The following is a 27,510-nucleotide window of genomic DNA, read 5'->3' on the forward strand; positions in this document are numbered from 1 at the left end:
TGTGGTAGAGAAAAGAGGTAGTGAGTGCGGCACTGTGAGTGTGGCAGGCAGGCAGCTGCGCTCCTTCTTTCTCTCCTGGCCGGCCGCCGCCGGGGATGCTCTGAGAGGGCTGTGCTGCAGCCTCGGGGAGGGCCTTCTCCAAGGGAGGCCGGTGGTCCTGGCTTCCCGGGGCTACCTGGGACAGCAGCAGGAGGCATGCCGGGAAAACCCAAGCACCTGGGCGTCCCCAATGGCCGAATGGTGAGTGAGAACACTTTGGCTGCTACTTGGGGATGGCAAGGCCAGAGGTCACAGCTCTCAAGCTGAGTGAAAAGTCATTTTGCCTTCTTCTGCCCCAGTAAAGGATGCTTCAAGAAAGCAGCTCTTCCAAAGTCTGCCCAGTCTTGGCATCAGGAGACTGGGGACAATTGTTTATCCAGGAAAGAAGAGCCGCTTTTACTGGCTGGGTGCCCACTGGCACTTTCTAGGCCTGTGAAAGCTTTCCAGGGCCTTTTCCTTTCCAGGATTACTGACAACAAAGAAGGCTGCTATTATGCTGGGGAGATAGGGATACTTTCACATTCTTTTAGCTGGGTTACATCTAAACTCTTTTGTCCCACTTCCTTGGAGACAGAGGACATGGAGGGGAGGGGAAATCCTTCTGCCTGCAGTTAGTGTGTGCTGCAGAGAGGTTACTTGGAGGTTTTGTTTTTGTCACATTGGGTGTGAGGGTTTCTGTGGCCTGTGAAATCACAGTGCCTTTCAGGGACTCTGGCTTGCTCTGAGCTGCCTTGTTGTGGGAGCACACTAGCGCAAGGCAGGCGTGAGAGCCTCTGACATGGGGTTGCACAACTGAGCATGACTCGTAGCCAGGAAAGGGGAGGAAGGGCTGTTTGTCAGATTAGATGGGCTGATAACATGGTGTGCAGGAGTCTCGCATTGTAGTGAACTCAACAGAAGGAAGAAGTTGCAGTTTAGATGTTTACAAGTTGGCAGATATTTTGGGTAGTGGCCGTGTTGCAGAAAAAGAGGGGACTTTGTTCAGATGGAAGGTTAATGTGAAGCAGCCCTAATAGCCGGGCTAGTTGTTAGAATGTAAGGGTAGCCTTTGGTTGATGTGGTTCATGACCAGATTTCCTTGGACTGAAGTTCAAAACATGAAGTATTAACTTTCTGATAGGCAGCCAGGCATTGCATGTCTTGGAAATGTCGCTCTATGGTTTAATTCAGCTTTGTAGTTTAACAGAGGTAGGCTATACGTAGCCCTTGGGCTATAGCTATGGCTTTCTTCTGGCTGTCTCTGAGGCCCAGAAAGGGTTCTTCTGCCACCACCACATATTTGTGTTGACAGAAAAATATCAATTCTTGTAGTGGAACAAGGTGTCCACAAAGCATATGTCTAATTTAAGATAACACTGTATTCCAGAGAGCCAGTGTTTTGTAGTGGTTTCAATGTTAGACTGGAATACTGTGAGACCAGGGTTTGAGTCCCTGCCTGGCCCCACTAGCAAGTTAAGGACATTGGGCAAATTGTCAGAGTAAAATCCACCTCTGAACAAATTCTGCCAAGAAAACTCCATGACAGGTTCACATTGAGGTGCCATATGTGAGAAATGATTTGAAGCCCCTAGACCTCTTTGAGAAGCACAGGTGTCCTCCATTCTTTTCATTTTAAAGCCCCTTTGAAAGATGCTCCCCTTTCAGCGGTCAATATACCATAGACTTTTATTGGCATGCAGAGTTGGGTTGGCAGTGTGGCCAGAGCTAAGATGCAAGTTAGAATAGATATGCACTGCCCTTTATATCAGGATCTGATCCCAGATTATCTGCTTCAAACTGGATTATATGAGTCTCCACTGCCAGATAACCTGGGATAAACAGATAATCTGGGATCAGATCCTAGGATATAGGGGCAGTGTGGAAGGGGCCTGAGTGAAATTGGCCCAAGAACCCGCTGAAAGTGGCCATCCATGCAATAGAGCCATCTTAGACAGGTCCTACCATTAGGCAGTCATCTCAGGCAGATTATTTTGAAGCAAATTGTTATGAAATTCATTATTAGTGTATTATTATTAGTGTATTTTATCCCCTAGGCCACCGGAGCCTCGGTGGCCTAGGGGATAAAAGCCTTGTGACTTGAAGGTTGGTTTGCTGACCTGAAGGCTGCCAGGTTCGAATCCCCACCCGGGGAGAGCGCGGATGAGCTCCCTCTATCAGCTCCAGCTCCATGTGGGGACATGATGGTAAAACATAAAAAAAAACATCTGGGCGTCCCCTGGGCAACGTCCTTGCAGACGGCCAATTCTCACACTCCAGAAGCAACTCTGGTTGCTCCTGACACGAAAAAAAAGTGCTAAGGAGGATGAAGAGGGACCTGTAGGACTCAGGTGCCTCAAAATTGGCTAGCTCATTGGAACCTAACCTCTGAGGGTCAGAGGTATCATCTGCTTCTCTGCCTCAAGCAACAAAGTGTTTTGGGTTGTTTGTGGAATCCTGGAGAAGAAGGAATTGCTAAAATGGAAAATATCTGTGTCATTGTATTAGAAAGGCCAAGGTACCAGATATATTATATCACAAGGCTTCACACAAGTTATTTTCAGACCCGTGTGATTTGAAATGGCCCTCAACCAAGGAGCCTTGTACATCCAGGAATTATGACTTGGTTTCTTCTTAGCAGTAATATAATAGCTATTTGTATACTCACCCCAGTGTGTAATTTGATTGAATAGACTGGGGTTTTAACAAGGCTGGTCACTGTAACATGTCTGAACAATCCCTGTCTATGTTCCTAGAATTCTACCATTGCATAGGAAAGTAATACTTAGTGACAGATATCTTCTTGATCATGCCACCTGAGATGAGTCCAGGAATAGGGGCTAAGCAAAATCTGTGGCTCATTGCCTTGTCTAAGGCACTACTGCTTCCTATTTCTTGCTGGAGGTTCTAATGGCAACAGACTTTGCTAGCTGATGAGATGAGGCATCACCTGGCACTTTTCCTGAGGCTGAGATCCTTGTGAAAGGAAATGACCTGGAGCCACACTTGCAAATAATCCAAATGCCTGACACCCGAGCAGGGAATATTATCCGTACTATGTAGGATTATGTCAAATTGTGCTTTCTTTTATGCCTGTTGTCTTTCTTTTGCAGGGCCTGGCTGCGTCAGATGGGGGTAAGTAAAGCTTCTGGCTTGGGAAATGGTGGTTGATTTGTGGAGTCAGATGCCTTTTAATGGCGGGTTAATGAAGTGGAATGCTATGGTGGCTGGCAAAGCCAATTCAGAAGAGAAAGACGTGGTCATCTCTCAGTCAGTCAGACTGATACTTTGAATGTCATAAAACAGCATTGTGCTCCTTGATGATGGAACACAATTTGCTCAGAAGATCCTGGGATGTTTAGTTGGGGTGGAACTCAGGACATCAGACGGCTATGTCCATTCACTGGAAAGTGAATAGCAGCCTTGGTCAGTCAACATTACTAGTAGACAGAGGTGTGAGGCCATCTCAGGAAACAAGAAGCTGATATCCTTTACTGAGGAAGCAGAGCATAATGTTTCACATACAATACTCACTTTTGTGCCCCAATCCTGGCAGCTGATGCCTATGCCAGTCCAATTAGGTTTTGTCAATGGAATGGAAGAATGGAAGAACTGATGTCTTCCCATCCATCACCTCAGGCAGCATGGCTTTTGGGGGTTAACCATGGCTCTGAGTATTACCAAATTGTGTAGGCCTTGAGTCATACCATCACTGCAACTATTGGGCCTGTGAAGGAACTGAACTATCTCTCTGTTTCACAGAGTTAAACAGCTCTGGGGTCCGGGGCAGTAATGACAGTGTGGTCAGTCTGCCAAATACCCAGAGTATTTCTCACTCCTTGGGGCACTCCGTAGCCCGCTGGGCTGAGTCCTTTGAGACACTGCTGCAGGACCGACTTGGTGTTGCCTATTTCACTGTGAGTTTCATACTGCACTACTCCTTGTTCTGACTTCCCTCTGCACAGTCCTTGCCTTGTACGTGACACTTTCCTTGACTGATTTCTGCTTTGCTGTGTACAGACCCCCTATAGTACTGTTTTTTGTTTGTCAGGTGAACAGTGCCATCTCCTCTCTGCTTTCCAGTTCTTCTAACCTTGTTTGGATGGCAGCAAGTTTTCCTCTTTCCTTTCCAGTTCCTCCACTGACTGAAGCTATCTGTTCTTATCTGTAGTAGACATCATTGCCTGTATGGGCTGGACAACTTGCACTGTTAGCAAACAGCCTGGTCTTGGGCCTGTGACTCCTCCTGTCCTAAAATACTAAATTGGGACAGAGTGGGGTCATCTTTATTCTTATCATCTTTTTCTAGGAGTTTCTGAAGAAGGAGTTTAGTGCTGAGAATGTGTATTTCTGGCAAGCCTGTGAACGGTTCCAGCAGATCCCAGCCAGCTGTACGGAACAGGTAAGAGTATTTCCTGGGCAGTAAGTAGGAGAGAACCAAATTCTGCACCAAGAGGCTGCATTATGTATTAAAAGGGGAAATACATATAGCTTGGAAAGGAATAAATCAGGTTGGTTCCAAGCTGAGACTTAATCCTAATAAGACAGAGGTCCTCCAGGTCAGTTGTGCATAGGGTGGCAACCTGTGTTTGACTCCCCCTGAAGGCGCAGGTCCGCAGTTTGGGGGTCGTCCTGGACTCAGCACTGACACTTGATGCTCAGGTGTCAGCGGTGCCTGGGAGGGCCTTTGCACAATTAAAACTTGTGCGCCAGCTGAGACCGTATCTCAAGAAGTCGGATCTGGCCATGGTGGTCCATGTCTTAATTATCTCTAGACTGGATTATTGCAATGCACTCTACATGGGGTTGCCTTTGAAGACAGCCCAGAAATTGCAACTGGTCCAGCGCTTGGTAGCCAGGCTACTAACTGGAGCGAATTACAGGGAGCTCCATTGGCTGCCGTTTATTTTCCGAGCCCAATTCAAGGTGCAGGTTACCACCTACAAAGCCCTAAACGGTTTGGGACCCACCTACCTTCGTGACCGCATTTCCCCCTATAAACCTGCACGGTCGCTACGCTCGTCGGGGGAGACCCTCCTCTCGATCCCACCACCCTCACAGTCGTGGTTGGTGGGGACGAGGGGGAGGGCTTTCTCCGTCGTGGCCCCCTGGCTCTGGAACTCTCTCCCCAGGGAGGTTAGGCAGGCTCCTACCCTCCTTATTTTTTGGAAGAGCTTGAAAACTTGGCTGTTCCAGCAGGCCTTTGGTGACTGATCCCTTAGTTTGGGATCGCCCTGTTGCCTATTTTATCTTACTGCATTTCCCACTCCTTTAGTTGGACATAGTCTCTTTGTGTACGCCTTCCCTAGCACTATAACGGGACAATTGTTCCTGGTACCTACCTCTCCCCCAATTACAGCTGACACTACTCGCACTTTCTTTGGCCCAGTTCTTTTTAGGAGCCAACCCAGGATTTTATCAAAGTATGTTGTATATGTGATCTTATTTGTTTTATTGATTTGTTTTTATACTGTTGAGTTTTATATTGTCTGTTCTGCCTGGGCGAGTCCCTTTGGGGAGATGGGGTGCAGGGGTGGGGTATCAAAATAAAATTATTATTATTATTATTCCACACAGCCCTATATCTTAGAATATCAAGGCATAAAATCCCACATTATCTGCTCTGAAATGGACTATATAGCAGTGTGGGCTTAGACAACCCAGTTCAAAGCAGATATTGTGGAATGTTCTTCCTTGATATTCTGGGCTATAGGGCTGTATGGAAGGGCCCTTTGAAGTGAGTTTCTGCACAAGATTCAATACTGCAGGCAGGTGCATTTTGCAACTATCAGATGTAGAGGAAAGGTGAAATGCTAAGTTGTACTCAAGTGATTCTCAGAGGTTATCTGCACAACAGAGTTGTATTGGTTTCGTATCACATTAACTGCCATGGCTACAGACTATGGAATCCAGAGTTTAGTGAAGTACTTATGATTCTTGTTGAGACAGCTATAGTGTCTGTTTCTAAGGATTCTAAGTACCCCACAAATTACAAGTCCCAGGATTCTTTAAAATGTAGCCATGTCAGTTAAACTATCATCAGACTAGAATGAATATGCATGCAGATACATACCTGCAAGTTAGTTTCAGATAGCAGGACTATACATTGCACTTAAACAAAAACAATTTCTTTACCAAGAAAATAAAATTTAAATAATTAGTTTTCCAGAAGTCTAGACTAAAATTTTGATAATATCCAGCCAGTATGGATTCTGGTAAGGGATGAGGGAAGCTGTAGTTGAGTAAATCTGGAAGGAACCATATTTTCAGGTCACTGAAAGTGCAATACATGATACAAATATGCATTTTTGCCTATTTTTTTCTGCTGCTAGTTATAAAGGAGGCAAAGAAGTAATGAAGTGCACCAAACCCCTTCCCTTCAATGACAGGGATTATTCATACACTTTGAAATGTATGTACCTACACAGGCAGAAGGGCTAGGGATGTCATTTTAAAAGAGAAGAATTTCCCAGAATGCTAAATTCTGCCATCAGATTAATGCTGGTATACTTTTTGAAATCCCTTCCTCAGATATATCCCTGTTGAATGATATTAGTGTAGAAGATGAAGGGCCTTCTCATTTATAGAACTATCATCTCTGAAATGTTTTCCCAAATAAAATCCTTTTGATACTAGGCAAGGGCATTCCTCTGCTAGGTTTTTTAGATGATAATAATAATAATAATAATAATAATAATAATAATAATAATAATAATAATAATAATATATTTTTCTATCCCGCCACCATCTCCCCGAAAGGACTTGGGGCGGCTAACATGGGGCGATGCCCAAAACAAAACAGAATAAAGCAATTACAAAGAATATCAAAACAAAACAGTAATAACATAAATCAAATAAAATAAACAATGTAAACATTTTAAAACACATAAAATCAGAACAAACGAGTAATAATACAACATCAGCCACTGGAGATAAAAGGGGTTGGGCATATAAAACACAATATCCAAAGCTTAAAGTGCATAAACAAATGATTGAAAATGTAAGGCCTTTCATTTGTACTGTATGTAAACTCTTATTGCTGTTTCAATTTCTTTTGTTGTGTCAGCCATAAACATTTTAAATAAACGGACACATTCCAATTGTTCTCCTCTTACGTTTTGTATTTAGGAATGCAACATGGATGGCACTTGTATCATCTACACTAGTACTTCTGCTTCTTCTTTATAGTAACATTCTGTCTCTCATTCCACATGTTTTCTCCATAGCTGTCCCAGGAGGCGAGGAAAATCTACAATGAGTTCTTGTCAAGTCATTCCGTGAACCCAGTCAACATTGACAGACAGGCTTGGATCGGTGAGGAGATGTTGGCTACTCCCACCCCAGATATGTTTAATGTCCAGCAACTCCAGGTGAGAATAATCTACTATCTGTAGACTGGGAGTGGATGTGTTTGTGCAAAAGAGAAAAGGGCCCAGCAAGAATGAAGCACCACCTGTTCCTCTAATTAGGAGCACTGCTGCCACTTCCATCCATTATTGGTGGTTAAAGCCCAAATTGTTGCAGAGATGGTAGTTGACTAACACAACGCTTCTTGCTTCAGATCTTCAACCTGATGAAATTTGACAGCTATGCCCGCTTTGTCAAGTCTCCACAGTACCAGGCATGTGCAAAGGCTGAAAGCCAAGGGCAGCCCTTGCCGGAACTGAGGCCTCATTCCCAATGTGGCAGCCCCCCAGCTGACCTTGGCAAGGTACAAGGTCTCCTTTTCCAGCTTGAGGGTGTAGTAGCTGCAAGGTTTTGTGGAATTTAAGGGATTTCTGTTTCCCATTTCCTCTTCTTTTGGCTCCAGTATGCCATGAGTTAATAGAATTTCTTACTTTCCTCTAGAAAACAAAACTAAAACCAGGGAAGTCCCTGCCACTGGGTGTGGAGGCAGTGAGCAATGTGCCCAGCAGGAGTCCTCGGAGATCCTTCCGGAAAGGGGAACATTCCCGGCGAGGTGAGTATATGCAGGAAAACTACCATTGTAAATTTGAGTTTGGGGTGACACCAGGGGTGCTTCATGATTGGTCTTGGAAACATTACTATTTTGGACTACACTCCTAGAAAACCGGCAAGCAACATGATCATGAGGGTTTCTAGGAGCTGTAATCCCAAATTCCAGGCTGGTCTCTGACCAAGGGTTGCTGCGTTTTATAGCCTGGCTTTTCTATCATAGAGGAGAGAAATGGCAGTGAAGGACCATCCCACTGGCGTGAATCCCAAGGCTCTCTGAATTCCTCAGCTAGCTTGGATCTGGGCTTCCTGTCTTCCTATGCAACCAGCGGTTCCCAGTCGGAGGTGAGAGCTTCTGGAACCCATGTAGCTTAGACATTTGGGGTGCCACCCGCCAGCTTGATTGGTGCTCCCTGCTGTACTGTGTGGGCGCTTGGTTCTTGCTTAACATTTTGCCATGACTGTTGCTCCATGGGTCCTATGCAACCCCCACACAATCTATAATGAGCTATATGACTGTGCAGTGTGGAGGAGTTCTCTGCAATGTGGAAATCTCTTCATCTGCCACTGGCAGCTCTTATACAGCTGATACAGACCTAGTTCCACCCCACATGAACACCTTTCCCCAAAAGAGTTGAAAAGATTTGCTTAAATTCCCCTTTAGAGTCCCAGCTGGTGGGGATGAAGCTTTCCCTCCTGATTACAGTGGTGGATGAAAGGAGAGCACACATAGGGTGACATTGTCTTAAAAGAACTAGCACTGCCTCTTTTGCAAAATGGAACAGAAGTGAGGATGTGTGCATTATATATTGCTCTCCAGTGTAATTCTATGATATTAAAAGGTAAAGGTTTCCCCTGACGTTAAGTCCAGTCATGTCTGACTCTGGGGGTTGGTGCTCATCTCCATTTCTAAGCCGAAGAGCCGGCGTTGTCCGTAGACACCTCCAAGGTCATGTGGCCGGCATGACTGCATGGAGCGCCGTTACTTTCCTGCCGGAGCGGTACCAATTGATCTACTCACATTGGCATGGTTTCGAACTGCTAGGTTGGCAGGAGCTGGAGCTAACAGCGGCCGTTCACGCCGCTCCCGGGGTTTGAACCTGGGACGTTTCGGTCTCCAGCTCAGTACTTTAACGCACTTCGCCACCGGGGCTCCACTTCGCCACCGGGGCTCCACTATGATATTATTCCAGCCCATTTATAGTTGTAGGGTTTACCGTGTCCATGGTTTCAGGTATCCATGGTGTGTGTGTGTGTGTGTTGGAACATATCTTCCATATATGCAGATATTGTACTGCATTCCAGAAGAACAGATGCATGGTTTCTGTGAGTTTTTTGGGCTGTGTGGCCATGTTCCAGTAGCATTCTCTCCTGACATTTTGTCTGCATCTTCAGAGGTCTGTTGAAGGTGAGAACACTCCACTTGCCTCACCTTCAACAGCTCTCTGAAGATACCAGCCACAGGTGCAGGCAAAACATCAGGAGAGAATGCTACTGGAAAATAGCCACACAACCTGAAAAACTCACAGCAACCCAGTGATTCTGGCCATGAAAGCCTTCAGCCACATATAGAACAAATGCAGTTTATCAGGATAATCCCAAACCTGCTTATTCAGAACTAAGTCCCACCAAGTGAGATTTAATTTTGCCAATTAAATATATTCAGGACCTCTCCTTTAATTTCTTAAAACTGGAACATGTGCAAGGAATAAAGTACAAGGAAGAATATATACACAGGACTGTCTGCAGAGATGGGGATGATTTCAGAGAACTAGCTTTAGAACAGCTCAGAATAATAGTGGTAGATTCATCTGGCAAAATTCTCAATGTGATTTCTTTCTTTTCTAAAATGTATATTCCACTGGGACCCAAAGTGGGCTACAGCTTTAAAAAATACAATAAAACAATTTGTAGTCCAAAGTTTTTTTTTAAAAAAATAACCAATCCCACTAAAAGATACTAATTTAAAAGAATTTTAAAACATTTGAAAGATAATAAGGAAAATAAAAGATACAGCACAAATGTGAAAGCGCTTCTGCAACAGCCAATCATCAGCTGAGGCTCTGACTAGAGGAACACTGTCAAATTAATGCCATTTGACATCACTTAAACAGTCATGGCTCAATGCTATGAAATCATGAGAGTTGTAGGAGCCCCCAGTGGTGCAATGGGTTAAACCCTTGTGCCAGCAGGACTGCTGACCAACAGATCAGCAGTTCAAATCGGGTGAGTTCTCTCTGTCAGCTCCAGCTCCCCATTCGGGGACATGAGTTAAGCCTCCCACAAGGATAGTAAAACATCAAACATCTGGGCGTCCCCTGGGCAACGTTTTTGCAGATAGCCAATTCTCTCACACCAGAAGTGACTTGCAGTATTTCAAGTTGTTTCTGAAATGAAAAAAAGATAGTTGTAGTTTGGTGAAGCACCATTACTGTTTGTCAAAGAAGGCTAATGACCTTGTAAAACTCCCATGATTCCAAAGCATTAAACCATAGTTAACTATGTTAATTCTACAGTGACTTTTGTAAGGGTGCCTTTGGCCCTTCCTTGCAGGTCCCAGCTGCCATTGCACTAGCCGGAAAAGAAGCAAATAGGGATACCTATTGTACTGCATAGGTAAAGGTAAAGGTTTTCCCCTGACATTACGTCTAGTCGTATCCAACTCTGGGGGTTGGTGCTCATCTCCATTGCTAAGCTGAAGAGCTGGCATTGTCCGTAGACACCTCAACGTCATGTGGCCGGCATGACTGCAAGGAGCGCCGTTACCTTCCTGCTGGAGCGGTACTTATTGATCTACTCACATTTGCATGTTTTCGAACTGCTAGGTTGGCAGAAGCTGGTGCTGACAGCGGGAGCTCACCCGGAATCGAACCACTGACCTTTTGGTCAGCAAATTCATCAGCTCAGCGGTTTAATCTGCTACGCTACCGGGAGCTCCTAGTACTGCATAAATGCTTTTATAAAATCAAATAAAACTCCATCTATCTGCAACATTCTCTTGTCTTACATTTGCTCCCATGCCATAGAAAAGGAAATGAAACCAATAAAGGTTTTCTTTTCTTAGCCCTGTATACAGATAGGGTCAGTTTCCTCCATTGTGATAATGTCTCTGGTGAATGCAAAAGGCAAAATGGCTGTGTGGGACAGGGAGAAGATTTAGGGTGCTTCTGGTCTCGATTACTGACTTTGGAGTATGAAAATATATGAGTACTAGCTGTGCCCGGCCACGCGTTGCTGTGGCTTAGTCTGGTGGTGTTGGTCAGTCTACATTAGGTTGTATTTATGCTGTGGCCTCCACCTTCTTTATACTCACATTAGTAGTAGTATTTGAAGTCTGTTACCTTCTTCAATTTTTGTGTTGATTGATAATTGCTTGAGATCCCTGTTGTCTTTGGTTTGTTGTTAGTTGTAATGTCTGATTCTGCTGAGTGCGGTTTATATTTTTATTGTGGTACAATAGTCCTTTTTTTGTTTTGCCTGTGTAGGTGTTTATTATTATTGTTGTTGTTGTGGTCATGAAGGTTGGATAAGTTAGATGCTACTGTATTGTTTTTTGGAGGCCCAGTGTAGCACTGACTGGCCTCTCAGCCTCAGTGCCTGGCTGTTTCTTGCCTGTGATGGTGTTGATTCTTATTGTTTTTGTTGTTGTCATTGTTATTATTGTAATTGTTTTTTTGGAGGCCAAGTGTGAATGTAGGGATTGGGGAGGTGGATGAGTTGTGTTGTCAAATTTTGTATTTGTTATAGTCACAATGCGTTGTTGTGAGTTTTGTGGGTCCGGATTGTGGTTTTGTGGTGTAGTTGTGTTGTTACAACCGGGAGAAAAGGCTTTTGTGTTGTGTTGTCAAGTTTTGTATTTCTGGGCGTTTAGTTGTGTGCCAAGTTTCGTATTTCTGGGGCGTTTAGTTGTGTTGTTATAGTCACGATGCACTGTTGTGAGTTTTGTGGGTCCAGTGTGGTTTTGTGGTGTGGTTGTGTTGTTAAAATCGGGAGGCAAGGCTTTTGCATTGTTTTGCCAAGTTTTGTGTTTCTGGGGCGTTTAGTTGTGGTGTTATAGTCATGATGCATTGTTGTGAGTTTTTTGGGTCCGGATTGTGGTTTTGTGTTGTGGTTGTGTTCTTACAACTGGGAGGCAAGGCTTTTGCGTTGTGTTGTCAAATTTTGTATTTCTGGGGCGTTTAGTTGTGTTATAGTCACGATGCGTTGTTGTGAGTTTTGTGGGTCCGGATTGTGGTTTTGTGGTGTAGTTGTGTTGTTACAACTGGGAGAAAAGGCTTTTGTGTTGTCAAGTTTTGTATTTCTGGGGCGTTTACTTGTGTGTCAAGTTTCGTATTTCTGGGGCGTTTAGTTGTGTTGTTATAGTCACGATGCATTGTTGTGAGTTTTGTGGGTCCGGATTGTCGTTTTGTGGTGTGGTTGTGTTGTTACAACCGGGAGGGAAGGCTTTTGCGTTGTGTTGCCAAGTTTCGTATTTCTGGGGCGTTTAGTTGTGTTGTTATAGTCACGATGCGTTGTTGTGAGTTTTGTGGGTCCTGTGTGGTTTTGTGGTGTGGTTGTGTTGTTACAACTGGGAGGCAAGGCTTTTGCATTGTGTTGCCAAGTTTTGTATTTCTGGGGCGTTTAGTTGTGTTGTTATCGCATGATGCGTTGTTGTGAGTTTTGTGGGTCTGGATTGTGGTTTTGTGGTGTGGTTGTGTTGTTGTAACCTGGAGGCAAGCCTTTTGCATTGTGTTGCCAAATTTCGTATTTCTGGGATGTTTAGTTTTGTTGTTATAGTCACTGCGCAAACAACTTTATCATTTTATATATATAGATTGAAATACCAACTAGTGTAATAAGCTCTCTTTCCAGAATCACCGTAAAAGCCTGACAGGCCCAGAATCTGAAAATCAAAACCAGCCCATCAAGTACTGTTGTGTTTATCTGCCTGACGGGACTGCTTCATTAGCTCCAGTGCGGTCTGGTCTCTCCATCCAGGATATGCTGTCTGGAATATGTCAGCGCCGTGGCCTCCATCTACCGGATGTCAAGATTTACCTTGTGGGGAATGAAAAGGTATGTGTGCATGCCTTCAAGTTGCCTGTCAACTTATGGTGACCCTATGGACTTTATAAGGTTTTATTGGGCAAGGAATACTCAGAGATGGTTTTGCCAAATCCTCCCTCTGAAATATAGCCTACCACACCTTGTATTTGTTCGCAGTCTCTCATCCAAGTACTAAAAGACCCACTTTTTGTAGAGGAGAAAAAGAAGGTAATATTTTAAGAAAAAGCACGACTGCAGGATCCTAAGAGAAGGGAATGCTGTGCTGTGTTTACTCATTGGTAAAGTAAAAAGTGTTTGGAAGTCCAATATTCTGTCAGCTTCAAACCACCACAACCTTCCACTTTCACTTGCAAATATTTGCTTTGAAAGGTGGATTGTTATAAGGATTATGAAAACAATGAATCTCAATGGTTTGGAACATTTTCAAAGTAAAGTTTGCAACAGCTCCCCAGCTCCATTCCACTATTCCATAACATGACAATAAGCATGGACTTTTGAGCTGGGAAGCCAGCAAGTCAAGGCAACTGTATGCCTAAACTTTTGTAGGAACCGGAGCCTTGGCTCCTCTGCTCTTTTTAGTACACGGATAGCTCTCCAGGTGTTATTAGACTATAAATCCCTGCAGCCTTAGCTAGAAGTGAGATGTGCTGGAAGTTACAGTCCAACTGGATCTAGAGTGCTACATGATTCCCATCCCTACTTTATTTCATTTTTTCTGATAAGAAAGCCCATGAGGTTTAAAAAGCTGGGATACATCTTTTGAACTTCAGTTGATGGTATATACTGTTAGGGCATTTTCACATCACCTTAACAGTATCTTAGATTCGTGCGTGTGTTATTTGAATGCATGTATGGGTGTGGATGCTAGATATGACGCAGAAGAGAGTTGTTTCTAAGCCAGAAGTACATTTTAGGAAATGTAGTTTCTAAACTGTCATTAGAATAGCTGGCATAGCAAATGGTAAGTTAGAATACTCTTCCATATCTACAGACATTAGGTTTGTGACATGCTGTCACTGAGTGGGTGGGTAAGGGAGTGGACAAGAGCAGGGACAGGCAACATGTATCTTTCTAGGAGTTGGTGGACTGCTCTAATATCTCATCACTGACTATGCTGGGCAAGGCTGATGGAAGTTGTATCTCAATATCACCTGAAGATCACAGAGCGCAAACGCCCAGGGCTAGAAATAGTGAGCAAGACAGTGTGAATTAGCAAAGGTCCAAGGCAGGAGACTTTAGCCAAGATCCTATATCACACTGCTAGGTTGTAAAGTTGAGCCGGGTGGAGCTTCCACCTCCCTGCACACTTGACCACCTGTTTTCTGGGTGTGTGCCTCTACACATCCATTCAGGAGCCAAAGAAGGATGGAGGGCGAGTGAAGACAGACAGTCAGTCAGACAGACAGCTAGATCTGGCAGCAGGAAGATGCCATCCTCCTGAACTTTTTGAAGGACCTTCTGGTGGTCCAGGAGGATGCTTTGTTCTTCCTGTGGGCAGCTACAGGAATGGATCTGACTCATTGCCTGGCTACACCTTTGTCCTCTCCACCACATCTTTTGCCAAGCAGCCAGAAAACCAGTAGGTTGCTTGTGGTGGCTCCTAGTAGATTGAAATACTAAATTGCTCAACTCATGGCAACCAAAAAATGTTGTATAAGCATTAAGCTTCCATATTTCACTAATGGGATGCTCTGCATACTCACAGGCAGGCTGAAGGTTAGGTATCAGATTGGACAAATGTGGTTAGACAGAGTGTGGTCTGGCATGTGGCTCTGGGTTTATACATGATGTAATTAGTTACTCAGACTATTGGACTAGTCTAGCGGAAAGAGTTTTCATAGGACCTTATGTATCTTCATTGGGTTGGTAGGTCAGCTGGTCAAATGATGGGGTCAGCTTTCAGGCTAGCTTTGCTTTCAGAGTAGCATCCTGGGGCCAAGGCACTTAGTTTGACTGGCTGATGGAAGGCCCATAGCACTTTTTTCTGCAATGCTTCAAGGTATACAAGCCCTGTTTTTTTTACGTGACCATGTTGTAACTGGATTGTAGATTACATTTGTAATTCAACACAACTGATAAGCATCTTATTGGGAAAAGGTGGCCTAAGTACAGTACAGTTTAAATTTCTTTGACTTTTGATTTGCTTTATTAGCATTCCTCTTTTGCAACAGATAAATATTTATCTAGCAAATCAGATGACCACCCTGATTAGATACAAAAGATTTATTTGCACTGGACAAATACTTTGCAGTTTGTCAGCTGATTACAAGATTTGCATATGCTTACTGGTTATTCCTAAGAAAAATAAATCAAGTTTCCTGTTTCCTAGATTAGATATGTATTAAAAGTCTTCCTGTTGAATCATGCTACTCAAAAATAAGTCTCATGGAATTAAATAGGCTTGCTTACAAGTAAATACATAGGACTAATGCCTAAGGTGTTTGTTAGAGAATAAATCTTACTGCACTTAATAGAATTTAGGTAATCTTACAGTGTACTGCATTCATTGCATAGTTTATAAGAATACCTAGCATTTATGTAGCCTTTTTGGTCAGAATGTTTGATCTCAAGACTTTTCAGTAATCCTTAAAGTGGTTTTGTAAGTGTTTTGTGGCCAATAATACGGTATTACTGTCTTACTTGTGGAAGAAGAACTGAGACTGAGATTGTGAGTGACCCTCAGGGCAACCTTGGTCCAAGGTTCCTTCTGATTTCTTCTTGAATCTGTGCTTCACACTGGAAAAAGAATCGAAAACATTTTCCACAACAAGGACTACATTCAAAAAAGGAAAGAAAGAAAAAAGGAGTCCTGTGTATGCCTGTGGAATAAATGAGCTTTCAAGCAGGCAAAGCACAACTGTAATATGCACCTTTTTTCAGAAATATAAGTCACAGAAACACAGCAGAATGTTATGTTAGGGAAGGCAAGCTGGAATAAAACAAGCCTGTGATCTTCACACTTCATTTTTCCTATTTTAAACTTTACTTTTAAAATTCTAATATACACATAATAAACAGTAACAAAGACAGAAAACAAAAAATAAACAAAATCTACAATAACAAAACATATTTAATAGTTAGTCTAGTGCCACACTCTGTTTAAAAAAAATTAAAAGAACAAAAAAACAGAATTAGGTGCTCTAGAATACAAAAAGGGGTTACAAATACTACATTATATTTACTCCCTCTTTATGTCCTTTTGGTTTTAGGGTAAGCTAAAATACCTTTCCAACATTTCAAGTGATATTTTGGTGAATGACACATAGAAATTTCTTTATTTGCAGATGAAATAGAGGGAAACCAAATTTCATCAGAAATGTAAATCAGTCATTCCAAACTGTTTATTAAATCTTTAAAGAGCAAATGTTTACAGTTTGATTACTTTTAAATTGCTCGTATCTGTTGTAGATGATTGGAGAAAAGAACAATGGTTCCCTGTGAGATTTATGCCACCTATAACCACATGCTTGATCTTGCAGGCCACAGGTTAATGCCCCACTGCACTAGTTCTTCATCGTGTCAATGGATTGCTGTCATTGCTGTCCAGGCACATAAATCCAACCTTTTATTCTATAGTGTCAAAGACTGATATATACGAGGAAAAAGAAAAACTAAATTTGCATTATGGAATGAAATCTTGAAAGATTTGTGGGCAATTTGAGACATTTTAGGGCAGTGGTTCTCAACGTGGGTCCCCCAGATGTTTTTGGCCTACAGCTCCCAGAAATCCCTGCCAGTTTACCAGCTGTTGGGATTTTTGGGAGTTGAAGGCCAAAAGCCTCTGGGGAACCCAGGTTGAGAACTACTGTTTTAGGGGGATACTTGAATGTAAAGCTATTGCAGATATGCATGTTACACAAAATAAGGAAAGTAACCTCAGTGTGCATTATTTGGACTCACATTAGGAGGTGATTGACACCTACCGTGTTTCCCCAAAAATAAGACAGTGTCTTATATTAATTTTTGCTCCCAAAGATGTGCTAAGTCTTATTTTCAGGTGATGTCTTATTTTTCCATGAAGAAGTATTCACATTTATTGTCAAACAAAAAAAAAAAAGAACATTTATTATATACTGTACAACAGTTGTCATCACAAACCAACATAACCAGACAAGCTGTGAATCCTATCAATAATTTCTTGTTACTACCATTATTTCCATGTACAACAATCTATGGTATGTACATTTACCGATCCTGCATGCTCTGGTGTTCTGTTCGGCGGGCATGCTTCCAAACAAAAACTTTGCTAGGTCTTACTTTCGGGGGAGGCCTTATATTTAGCAATTCAGCAAAACCTCTACTAGGTTTTATTTTCAGTTGATGTCTTATTTTCGGAGAAACAGGATTTCATTTTACATGTTTTTTTTAAAGATTTTTTTAAAAAACATGTAAAATAGGAAAAAAGACCAGTCCTCTCATTAGACAAAGTGAAATGGCTGATTTGAGATGATACAAATATTGTTAGTCATTTCACTTATGATTACTGTATTTTTCTGTAAGGAGGTGAAAAGAAACTTACGAGATTTGCTTCACAACTGCTTGAAAACTATACGACTTGACTTGGTTTTGGTATCATTTCAAGCAATAAAATGTCTCCTGGAAATATTCCAATCGCCTAGTTTCTCTTGTAATACAATGCTTTTAAATTGGTGTTTGGGAGCTATCATTTGAGAATTGTATTCTTGGTCTAATTTATGAAGAGTGTACATGTAGCCTTGTTCCATAGTTTTACATTGCCATGCAAACATGTGCACATAGATAAGCATTAATACTTCAGTGTTCTTTTCCACTTTATTAATATGTCTGCCTTCATAGAAGCCATTGGCACTGAACCAGGAAAGCTTAGTCCTGGTGGACCAGGAAGTTAAACTGGAGACCAGGATCAGCTTTGAGTGAGTATGGCCGCTGTGTATTTGTGAAACTTCTGAAAAGCCTTCTTCTATTTGCTTTGGCCACATACTCTATAACTAGCAAACCGTGCTTCATTCATTTCAGCATATGGACAGAGTTTTCTATCCTATACATCCCCTCAAACAACATAAACAGAGCTCTATGTCTCCCCAAATCTCCTGGGAACATGCATGATCCACTGAATGATCTTCCATATTCTAGTTTTCCACTGAAGGCTGACTGAGCAGATTTTCAGGGTTGCTAGCAGTCAGTCAATAAGGCCACTGTCTACATCACACTTGGAGATATAATTGCTGTCCCCACTCTGCCTCATTGGATTCTGCAGTATCACTTCCACAGTGGAAAATGTGCCAGGAAGTTGTGGTACAGTTGGCCCCCTGTATCCATGGATTTTGCATGCACAGATTCAACCATCAACAGCTTGAAAATATTTTTTAATCCCCAAAATATAAACCTTGATTTTGCCATTTTGTATAAGGAGCACCATTTTACTATAGTATTGTATATAATGACATGTGAGTACCCACAAGGGTCCTGGAACCAAATTACAGTGAATACAAAGGGCTCATTCTGCTTCTTTCTGTAGTTCTTGGGTATAATTTAAACATCCAAACCATGCTTTTTTTATCTCAGAGTATATTCTGGAAATTCTCAGAACTAGCCACAATACTTTATTTCCATCCTTAAGTGAATTTAAAAAAAAAAAGAGTGGAATACTGTGCAAAGAGATATAGAAACCGTGGTTGCCTACTGGGTGGCATGAGCAGGGACAACTAAGATGACTACAGTATCTTTAGGGATGGAGAGAAATTGAGCTAACACTGTCCCCTGTAAGAAAAACATGCGGCTTGGAAGGATATACAGAGGAGAGATCAACAAGCAAAACTACTTTGGGAGAAGTTATACATCTTTAGCCCAATCTGGAAGCACCTTTTAAGTCAGCATGGCTGTCACCAGAGAGATTCTGCCTCTCGGTGCACAAATCAAAAGGATAAGAAAAGTTCTCATTACTTAATTATGTCTCATGAGACTGAGCATTAGGTGTTACTCCAGCTGACCTCGGTGAATATTCTTCTCACTTTACCAACCAGATTGATCTCTGTAACCAGTAATGCAGACTACTAGCCTGGATCCTTTTTTGGGATCTCAGTTTTGGTGATATCACCAATAGGTTGTGAAAAGGGGCTCACCATTAAAGACATTCATTTGCAAACATAAAATTGTACAATGGAACAGGGTATTCTGTTATCCTTCATCTGGAGTTGGTTAATATAAAGCATGGCTCCCACATAGTGATAGATGGCATATTTTACATGGAGATACTGTAAGTGCTATCAGCAAGGACTGAATATGTTTATTGTGATCTCTTTGCAGGCTGGAACTCATTCCTATCAATAAGAAAGTGCGCATTCTGGCAAAATCTACTAAAAACCTTCAGGAGGCATTGCAGCCCATCCTGGAGAAGTACGGCCTGGATGTTAGACGGGTGCTGCTTCGACGGGTGAGAGTGGTTTTGGAAGGAATGGAGTTGTATGTGTAAATAATGTCTCAGTGAATATAACCTCTGGGTTGTTGTATGTCTTCCGGGCTGTGTGGCCATGTTCCAGAAGTATTCTCTCCTGACGTTTTGCCCACATCTATGGCAGGCATCCTCAGAGGTTGTGAGGTATGGATAAACTAGGCAAGGAAAGGAAAAAAATATATATCTGTGGAGAGTCCAGGGTGTGGCAAGAGTCCTTTGTCACTGGGAAGCCAGCATTAATATTTCAGTTAATCACCCTAATTAACATTGGAAAGGTTTTGTCTCTTGCTTGGGGGGCATCCTTTGTTCAGTCATTACCCGTCCTTGGGGCTCCTCTGCCCTCAGAGTGTTGGTTCCCATCTACTGTTTTGATTTTAGAGTTTTTTAATACTGGTAGCCAGATTTTGTTCATTTTCATGGTTTCCTCCTTTTTGTTGAAGTTGTCCACATGCTTGTGGATTTCAATGGCTTCTCTGTGTAGTCTGACATGATAGTTGTTGGAGTGGTCCAGCATTTCTGTGTTCTCAAATAATATACTGTGTCCGGGCTGGTTCATCAAGTGTTCTGCGATGGCTGATTTCTCTGGTTGAATTAGTCTGCAGTGCCTTTCATGTTCTTTGACTCGTGTTTGGGTGCTGCGTTTGGTGGTCCCTATGTATACTTGTCCACAGCTGCATGGTATCCGGTAGACTCCTGCAGAGGAGAGAAGATCCCTCTTGTCTTTCGCTGACCGTAGCATTTGTTGGATTTTCTTTCTGGGTCTGTAGATAGTTTGTAGGTTGTGCTGCTTCATCAGTTTGCCTATGCGGTCAATGGTTCCCTTGATGTATGGTAAGAACATCTTTCCTCTGGGTGGATCTTTGTCTTGACTCTCATGGCTTGTTCTTGGCCTTGCAGCTCTTCTGATGTCTGTGGTGGAGTATCCATTGGCCTGTAGAGCCCAGTTTAGGTGGTTTAGTTCACCTTGGAGGAGGTGAGGTTCGCAGATTCTTTGTGCACTGTCTGTCAGGGCTTTGAGTGTGCTTCTTTTTTTGACTTGGGTGATGGTTGGAGTTTTTATGACGGTATCTATCTGTGTGCGTAGGTTTTCTGTAAACTGTGTGGCCCAATTGTTGATTGGGTTTGCGGATGACCAGAACATCTAGAAATGGCAGTTTTCCTTCCTTTTCTTTTTCCATGATGAATTGGATGTTTGGGTGGATGCTGTTAAGGTGGTCCAGGAACTTGCTGAGTTCTTCCTCTCCATGGCTCCAAATTGTGAAGGTGTCATCTACGTATCTGAACCCAAACAATTGGGTTTTTTGGTGCTGTTTCTAGGGCCTGTTTTTCAAAGTGTTCCATATAGAAATTTGCTACTACTGGGCTGAGAGGGCTCTCCATGGCCACTCCATCTTTCTGTTCATAGAATCCATTGTCCCACTGAAAGTAGCTAGTGGTGAGGCAATGGAGAAACAGGGCTGTGATTACTTCTGGGAAGTTTTGTTTGATTAGTGTGAGGGTGTCAGTTACTGGGACCTTGGTAAATAGGGACACCACATCGAAGCTGATCAGGATGTCCTTGGTGCTTAGCTTGAGGTTGCTGATCTTTTCTATGAAGTGTGTTGAGTCCTTGATATAGTGTGCAGTGAGCCCAATGTGGGTTTGTAGCTGTGTAGCCAGAAATTTTGCCAGGTTGTAAGTCGGTGATCCAATGGCACTTACAATGGGTCTGAGTGGGATGGATTCCTTGTGGAGTTTTGGGAGTCCGTAAAGCCTGGGTGGGAGGACTTCTGATTTGCATAGCTGTTGGCGTATGTCAAAGTTAATGGAGGAGTTCTTGATTAGAGTGTTTGTTTTTCTGGTGATTTTGTTAGTAGGGTCTTGTTTCAGTTTCTTGTAAATTGTGGGATCTAGAAGTTGTCTGATTTTTTCTTTGTATTGTTCTATTTCCATGATTACCATGGCATTCCCCTTGTCAGCTGGGAGAATGATGATTTCTGGATCTGAGTTGAGATCTTTGATGGCCTGCCTTTCTTTTCTTGTTATGTTGCTGGGGGGAAGTTTTGTATTTCTCAGGATCCTTGCTGTTTCTATTCTTACCTCCTCCGCTTCTTCCTCAGGGAGCCGGTAAATTGCTGATTCAACATTGGCAATGATGTTTTCTACTGGGATCCTGGTGGTGGTGACCGCAAAATTTCCTCCTTTTTGCTAGAATGGATGCTGGGATCCGTAGAATTGCTATTATTAATTAAGCTTGACTCATAAACATTGCTCCTTGCTATACTTAGCATTATTCCCCATAGTAACCTATGGGTGCGAGGGCTGGACCATAAAAAAGGCTGAGAGAAGGAAGATAGATGCTTTTGAACTTTGGTGCTGGAGGAAAATCCTGAGAGTGCCTTGGACCGCAAGAAGATCCAACCAGTCCGTCCTCCAGGAAATAATGCCTGGCTGCTCACTGGAGGGAAGGATATTAGAGGCAAAGTTGAAATATTTTAGCCACATCATGAGAAGACAGGAAAATTTGGAAAAGATCACGATGCTGGGGAAAAGGAAGGAAAAAGGAAGAGAGGCCAACCAAGGGCAAGATGGATGGACGGTATCCTTGAAGCGACTGGCTTGACCTTGAAGGAACTGGGGGTGGCGACGGACGACAGGGAGCTCTGGCGTGGACTGGTCCATGAGGTCACAAAGAGTTGGAAACGACTGATTGAATAAAGAAGAATACTTAGCACTTCTTCAGCTTTAGGGTCATGATTTTGCCTTCTAATTAATGGAAGGTTGAAAGACATGCTAAGAGACTAGAATTGCTGTCCAGACTAGAATTCTTAATAACTTCTTGCTGTCCATTGAATGCATATCTAAGTGTTGTCTAGGAGGATTTCCACGATCTCAGAGCCCATTAATACTTCTTTGTGAGAGGGGCAGAAGATGTACAATATGTGAATACTTCCATTCATTATCTTGATGGGGAGACCTTTCATTGTGGCTTTTTTAAAACTTCTAACTCTGGTTTCCTTCTGCAGCCAGGTGAACCCCATGCTCTGAATATGGAAGAGAAGGTGAGCGCCGTCTCTGCTCAGAGGCTCGTGCTGGAGTCTGATGAAGGTATGTGAAGGTCAAATACAGGACTCATTGTTACATGTAGGATCATGGGCTCTTGGCCTTGATAATTCCCCTTAGGACATCTGTAGCCTACACAGCTCCATATAGTATGTCACGTGGATCCTGGGGAGAAAGAAAGGCAATGTATATGATTTTCTTACTTTTAAAAATAATTTCCACTGCTTCAGGCTAATCAGATGTTGAATGAATGCTGAAGGTTTCTGTTGATATTTACTATCAATTTAACTTTGACTTTTACCAACTCTTTGAATTGTCCCTATCATCAGCTGTTCTGCTTAGGCATTGGACCTGCAGAGCTATGGCTTTTGTAATTGATTCTAATTTCCTATATGCAGTCTTCCCCTTTTCCTGCTGCTTTACATTTTTACCAAACATTACCATCTTTTCTAATGAATCCTGCCATCTCACAATATATCCTGTTTAATCATTTTGTCTTCTAAGAGAGACCAGTGTTGATTTGCTCTCAGACTTTTTTTGGAGGCACATGGTATCCATAGAACTTTCCTCCAACATCACATTTCAAATGAATTTATTCTCTTCTATTAACTTTCTTCAGTGTCCAGTTTTCACAACCTACATAGAAATCTTGACTGTATTGTCTTATTTATTCACGGTAAGCTGAAATGTGGACATGTTTCTGCCCTGAATGCCTGTTCAGGTGTAGCAGAATGATGTGCAAGAACACATCCAATGAAGTCTGCTCCTGGTGAACATGTTAAATCAAGAGAAGTCATTTGCCACAAGTAGGGCAACTGCTACAGGCAAACAAAGGAAGAGCTCTTCTTATCCATCCAGGGCATTTATTTGCTTAGTCAGTGTGATATTTCCCACACTAAAAAAGGTCCTGTATTTCAGATGCCTAGCTGAGTGGAAATACCAAAAAAATATGTCTTTCCTCAGAGTTGCTGCACACAAACAAAATTTGCCTGCTGAGTTTGGTAGTTTCATACAACTGTAAAAACCATGAAGCCTGATTAGGGGGGAAATGGCGGCAATTCTATTTCTATTTCCTAGAACTATTTCTGATCCACAGTTTGCCTCATAACAGGTGGAACAGTGTTTCCTGGAGATATCAATTGAGACATGGATCAACATTCCCCCATTAGATCACTCCAGCAAGGGTCAATCTATGTTCCCAGGACTAGTTTGACAGTTTCCAACCGCCTTTCATTCTGGTTCCTCTAATAAACAACCCTAACCCATTCTTTGCCGAGAATTGCATCCATGATCCCAGTCCTTAGTTCCTGTCAGACCTCTCACAAGTATTGCCAGAGTTTTAGGTTTGCTTCTTTGCTCCCTTGCTCTTCTAGACGCTAACATTCATGTTTTTCTTGTAGAAGTGAAACCTGTTGGTGTTGGAAATGCTTCAGCAAACCTTTCTTGTGAGCAGAGCGAGGTAAGCTTTGGGAGTGGAAATGTTAAAGTTAAACCTATGCAGTATTTACTTATGTCATCTGGGGAAATCACATGATGCTTATCCATTATTGAAAAAGAAACCTATATTTGAATCTTCATAAGGGTTGTATCCTGACTCCACTGGATAGTATCCTGCCCACATTTGACCTCTTTCCTATCACACATAGCTGTTTTAATCAAATTGAAATCAGTTTGGAATGGTACATGGGGCTTCCATCATGCAATCACATGAGTACAAGGGGATGTTTCTACTGCATAAATGTTATTACCACATTAGTTTATGTCCTGTCATAAGATAGCTGATAAGATTACAGCCGCTACAGTGTTTTCTTTCATTCCTGGCATACTCCCAGAGGGTGTGATCCAATCTTAGACAGGTCTGTTCAGAAGTAAGTCTCATTCAGTTCAATAGTGCTTATTCCCAGGTATGTAGTTTGTAGTCCTTGCTGCACGAGAACATTACCATAATCATGCTATTCAAAAAATATCTAAAGACAAGCAAAATTTCCAATTCCATGCTTTGGATAAATTTAGAGTGCAGAGCAAGAAAATTGTGCTATTCTTTTCATGGTGCCATGTAGATACAACCAGATCTCCTAATGTGCCCATCCCTCACATTCATTTTGTCCTGATCCTAATTCTGATTGCAAGATACGTAAGAAAGAAAGAAGATATACCAGTTCTTTTTCAAAAACATGGACTAAAATTATGTGTTCGTTTTTTTAAAGAAATTCATTCCAAAGTCTTTAGGCATGTAAAAGAACTGATTTTTAACTGGCTTGGGAAGAATATCATTTTCTGGATCTGTCTCAAATCATGCTTTTTCTCACAATGGTCCCAGGATGACAGCTGTGCAGAGATGGAATCTGAGTCTGAACCACTCCCAGAGATGTCTACTTCCTTTGCCAGACCTGCCAGGTCTAACCAGAATCGCCGCACATATGACTTGGAAGGTAAGTAGTGTTACTTGGAGCCCACTTACATACCCGAGACCAAGGAAATGTGGATTACCTGTGGGAAGTAAGCAGTGTGCTCCTCAGGAACAAAGCAAAACTATGTTAATTTTCATCTTGAAGGAGGATGTGTTCATATATTTGTACATCCCAATTCCTGTGAATATACCATAAATAGAATGCTTAGAATTATTGGGCAATATCTAGCCATTGCAAAGTGCTTTTGGATCCCTTCTCATCAAAGCTTGTGTGCTCCACTTTTGATCATTTCAGTGATGGAGCAAACAGTTTGATCAAAAAGTTATCTGTGACCTGACTCATTTCCATCACGTGTGGCTGCTCCGTTGTAGGGCTACCCACAGCCTGGATAAATGAAAGACTCGTTGCAAACTCTAGGCACATAACATATACTGAAGAGTTTCCCTGTATCACTATGTATTCTACAGAATTTGATCAAACTAAAATTTTAGTTATGGGTGCATGGAACAGTATGCACTCTCTACTCAAATTATTCACAGTAATATGAACTTGATTAGAGAGGGCTATAGTGAGCGACTAGTTTGATTTTTACAAATAATCAGTGGGAATAAGACCAGGGATATCTTGAAGTGAAAGTAGCTAGTTCAAAGTATGGTGGCATAAATAAGTCTCCAGCAGTGCAGTCTCCCCCTCATTCATATCAAAGTATGAAGTTTAGAACTCAAGATATAATTAATTATCCTGAGAAGGTTTAATCTTTCCCCCCAATCCTTGTGGGTACAAAGAAAGTCTTCAGAATACATGTGCACCACCTGGTGAAGCATCAGAAGCCAGAAGGGAGGTTTTGCAAAATGTTCTAGTGAGATGGTGAATATTTTTCACTCCTCAGCTACCTCTGCCCATATTGCCATTTTATGTGGGGGGAAGAGTTCAGAAATGAAGCATTCTTTTGCTACATAAAAAAGCAAGTTATTAAGATAGGGGAAGACTCATCTATGACATTTTCTAGTTCCTTAGCTTCATGTCCTTATCCCTGTGCATCAGAGCTTTATATTTAAAGGAGAGCTACGACTGAGAAGGGTGGGTGAATAGCTAAGGATTATTTAGGCATTTATTTATAATAATGTTCTTTATCCAAGAAACCCAGAGTACTTTCATTCCATTTTTATCCCATGATTATCTACAAAACAAATGCAGATAAACTCAGAAGTAAGCCCATTGCGTTAAGTGGGACTTACTTGCAGGTGAGTATGTACAGAGTTGCATCCATCCATATATAGATAGATAGCTAGATCGATAGATAGCAGTTCCCTCTCCCCAAACAATTCTAGGAATTGTAGTTTTTTCTCTCTGAGGAGTTCCAAGGATCTCTGAAGAAAATAGGTATCACCACCAGGAAGTCTTGTTGCATGGCATAATAATTAGATAGGTAATAAATAAGCAGTTTTTATGCGTAGATAAGTCACATTGATAGCAATAGAAAAACACTGAATGGTGAAGTTTGTTTGGAGAGTTAGAGTGTAAAATAATTCCTAGTAAGTTATCAAATCAAGTTTTTGTGACCGACCTTTTATCCCACCTCCTAGGGCTAGTGGATCTGCTGAACCGGGTCCAGAGTACCAGAGTTGATGACCAACGTGGACTACTGTCCAAAGAAGATCTAGTACTGCCAGACTTTCTCCAAAAGCCTGAACAAGACTCCTGCAAAAAACATTCTTTACCCAGCCCTGCTCCTGACAAGAAACACACACCAGAGGCCACCACTTGCCAGGCCCAGGAGCAGCTCCCACAACCCCAGGCTGCTCCCCCACCAAAGCTGCAAACACGAAGTCTATCAACGTCAAGTGCTTATGGGAAACCTTCAGCTATATGATCTACTCTGTGGACACAACCCCAACCTAGCCTCCTCTAAAGACAGGGCTTGGAAAAGACACTTTGTTGACTACAACTTCCAGTCTCATCTACCCCCAGGAAAGGGAGATTCTTGGGGCCCTTCCACACAGCCATATAATATCAAGGTAGAATAACTCACAATATCTGCTTTGAATTGGAATATCTGAGTCCACACTGCCACATATCCCAGTTCAAAGCAGATGTGGGATTTTATTCAGCTGTGTGGAAGGGGCCTTGGAGTTATAGTCAGAGAAGTGACATTTCCAATCTTTGCACAACAATCCTGCCCAACGTTATCTCTTGTTCCTTGCAAGAAGGCCAGGTCCTTCCTGTTCAGTATCTGTTGTGATATCATGGTCTGCCCCACACGCCATATTCCTTATGCTGTAGGAATATGGATGAGGCTCAGCAAGGACTTATGTCCACCTCTGAGGAGGTCCCTTCACCTACCCAATTCTGTCTTCCAGGAGTAGAAATTTGAACTCCTAGGTGTTTTGATGAACTCTCTCCGTTTCTTGGAACTGCCCATGCTGGCTGGGCAGAAAACCACCCGTGTTGCACACTTGCTCTACCACACTACTGTATATGGTGTTGCTCTTGTGTTGTAAAACAACTGCCAACAGGTGACCACGTCTTGTGGCTGCAGTGATGACCATGCCTGTACATAGTTTGTAATTTTTAGTCTTTGTGTGTAAAATATACTGCTGAACACGC

The 27,510-nt window shown here is 42.4% G+C and overlaps 1 protein-coding gene across 3 annotated transcripts; it reads left to right on the forward strand.

Moving 5' to 3' along the window:
- Positions 1 to 27,510, forward strand: rgs14 (regulator of G protein signaling 14). 3 transcript variants are annotated; one of them, XM_016991552.2, is made up of 15 exons: positions 1 to 240; positions 3,129 to 3,150; positions 3,778 to 3,932; positions 4,325 to 4,417; positions 7,242 to 7,385; positions 7,577 to 7,726; positions 7,864 to 7,975; positions 8,195 to 8,316; positions 12,949 to 13,026; positions 17,833 to 17,909; positions 19,303 to 19,429; positions 22,456 to 22,537; positions 23,893 to 23,951; positions 24,813 to 24,924; positions 26,490 to 27,510. In XM_016991552.2, the coding sequence occupies exons 1-15, from the start codon at positions 196 to 198 to the stop codon at positions 26,774 to 26,776; spliced, it is 1,665 nt and encodes a 554-aa protein (XP_016847041.2). In that variant the 5' UTR covers positions 1 to 195; the 3' UTR covers positions 26,777 to 27,510. The 3 variants fall into 3 exon arrangements, with proteins under 3 accessions (XP_016847041.2, XP_008103184.2, XP_062826236.1); XM_008104977.3 differs by having other exon boundaries at positions 2 to 240; positions 12,823 to 13,026; XM_062970166.1 differs by lacking the exon at positions 3,778 to 3,932 and having other exon boundaries at positions 4 to 240; positions 12,823 to 13,026.

The sequence above is a fragment of the Anolis carolinensis genome, chromosome 2 (genome assembly GCF_035594765.1).
Source record: "Anolis carolinensis isolate JA03-04 chromosome 2, rAnoCar3.1.pri, whole genome shotgun sequence".
NCBI lineage: Eukaryota > Metazoa > Chordata > Lepidosauria > Squamata > Dactyloidae > Anolis > Anolis carolinensis.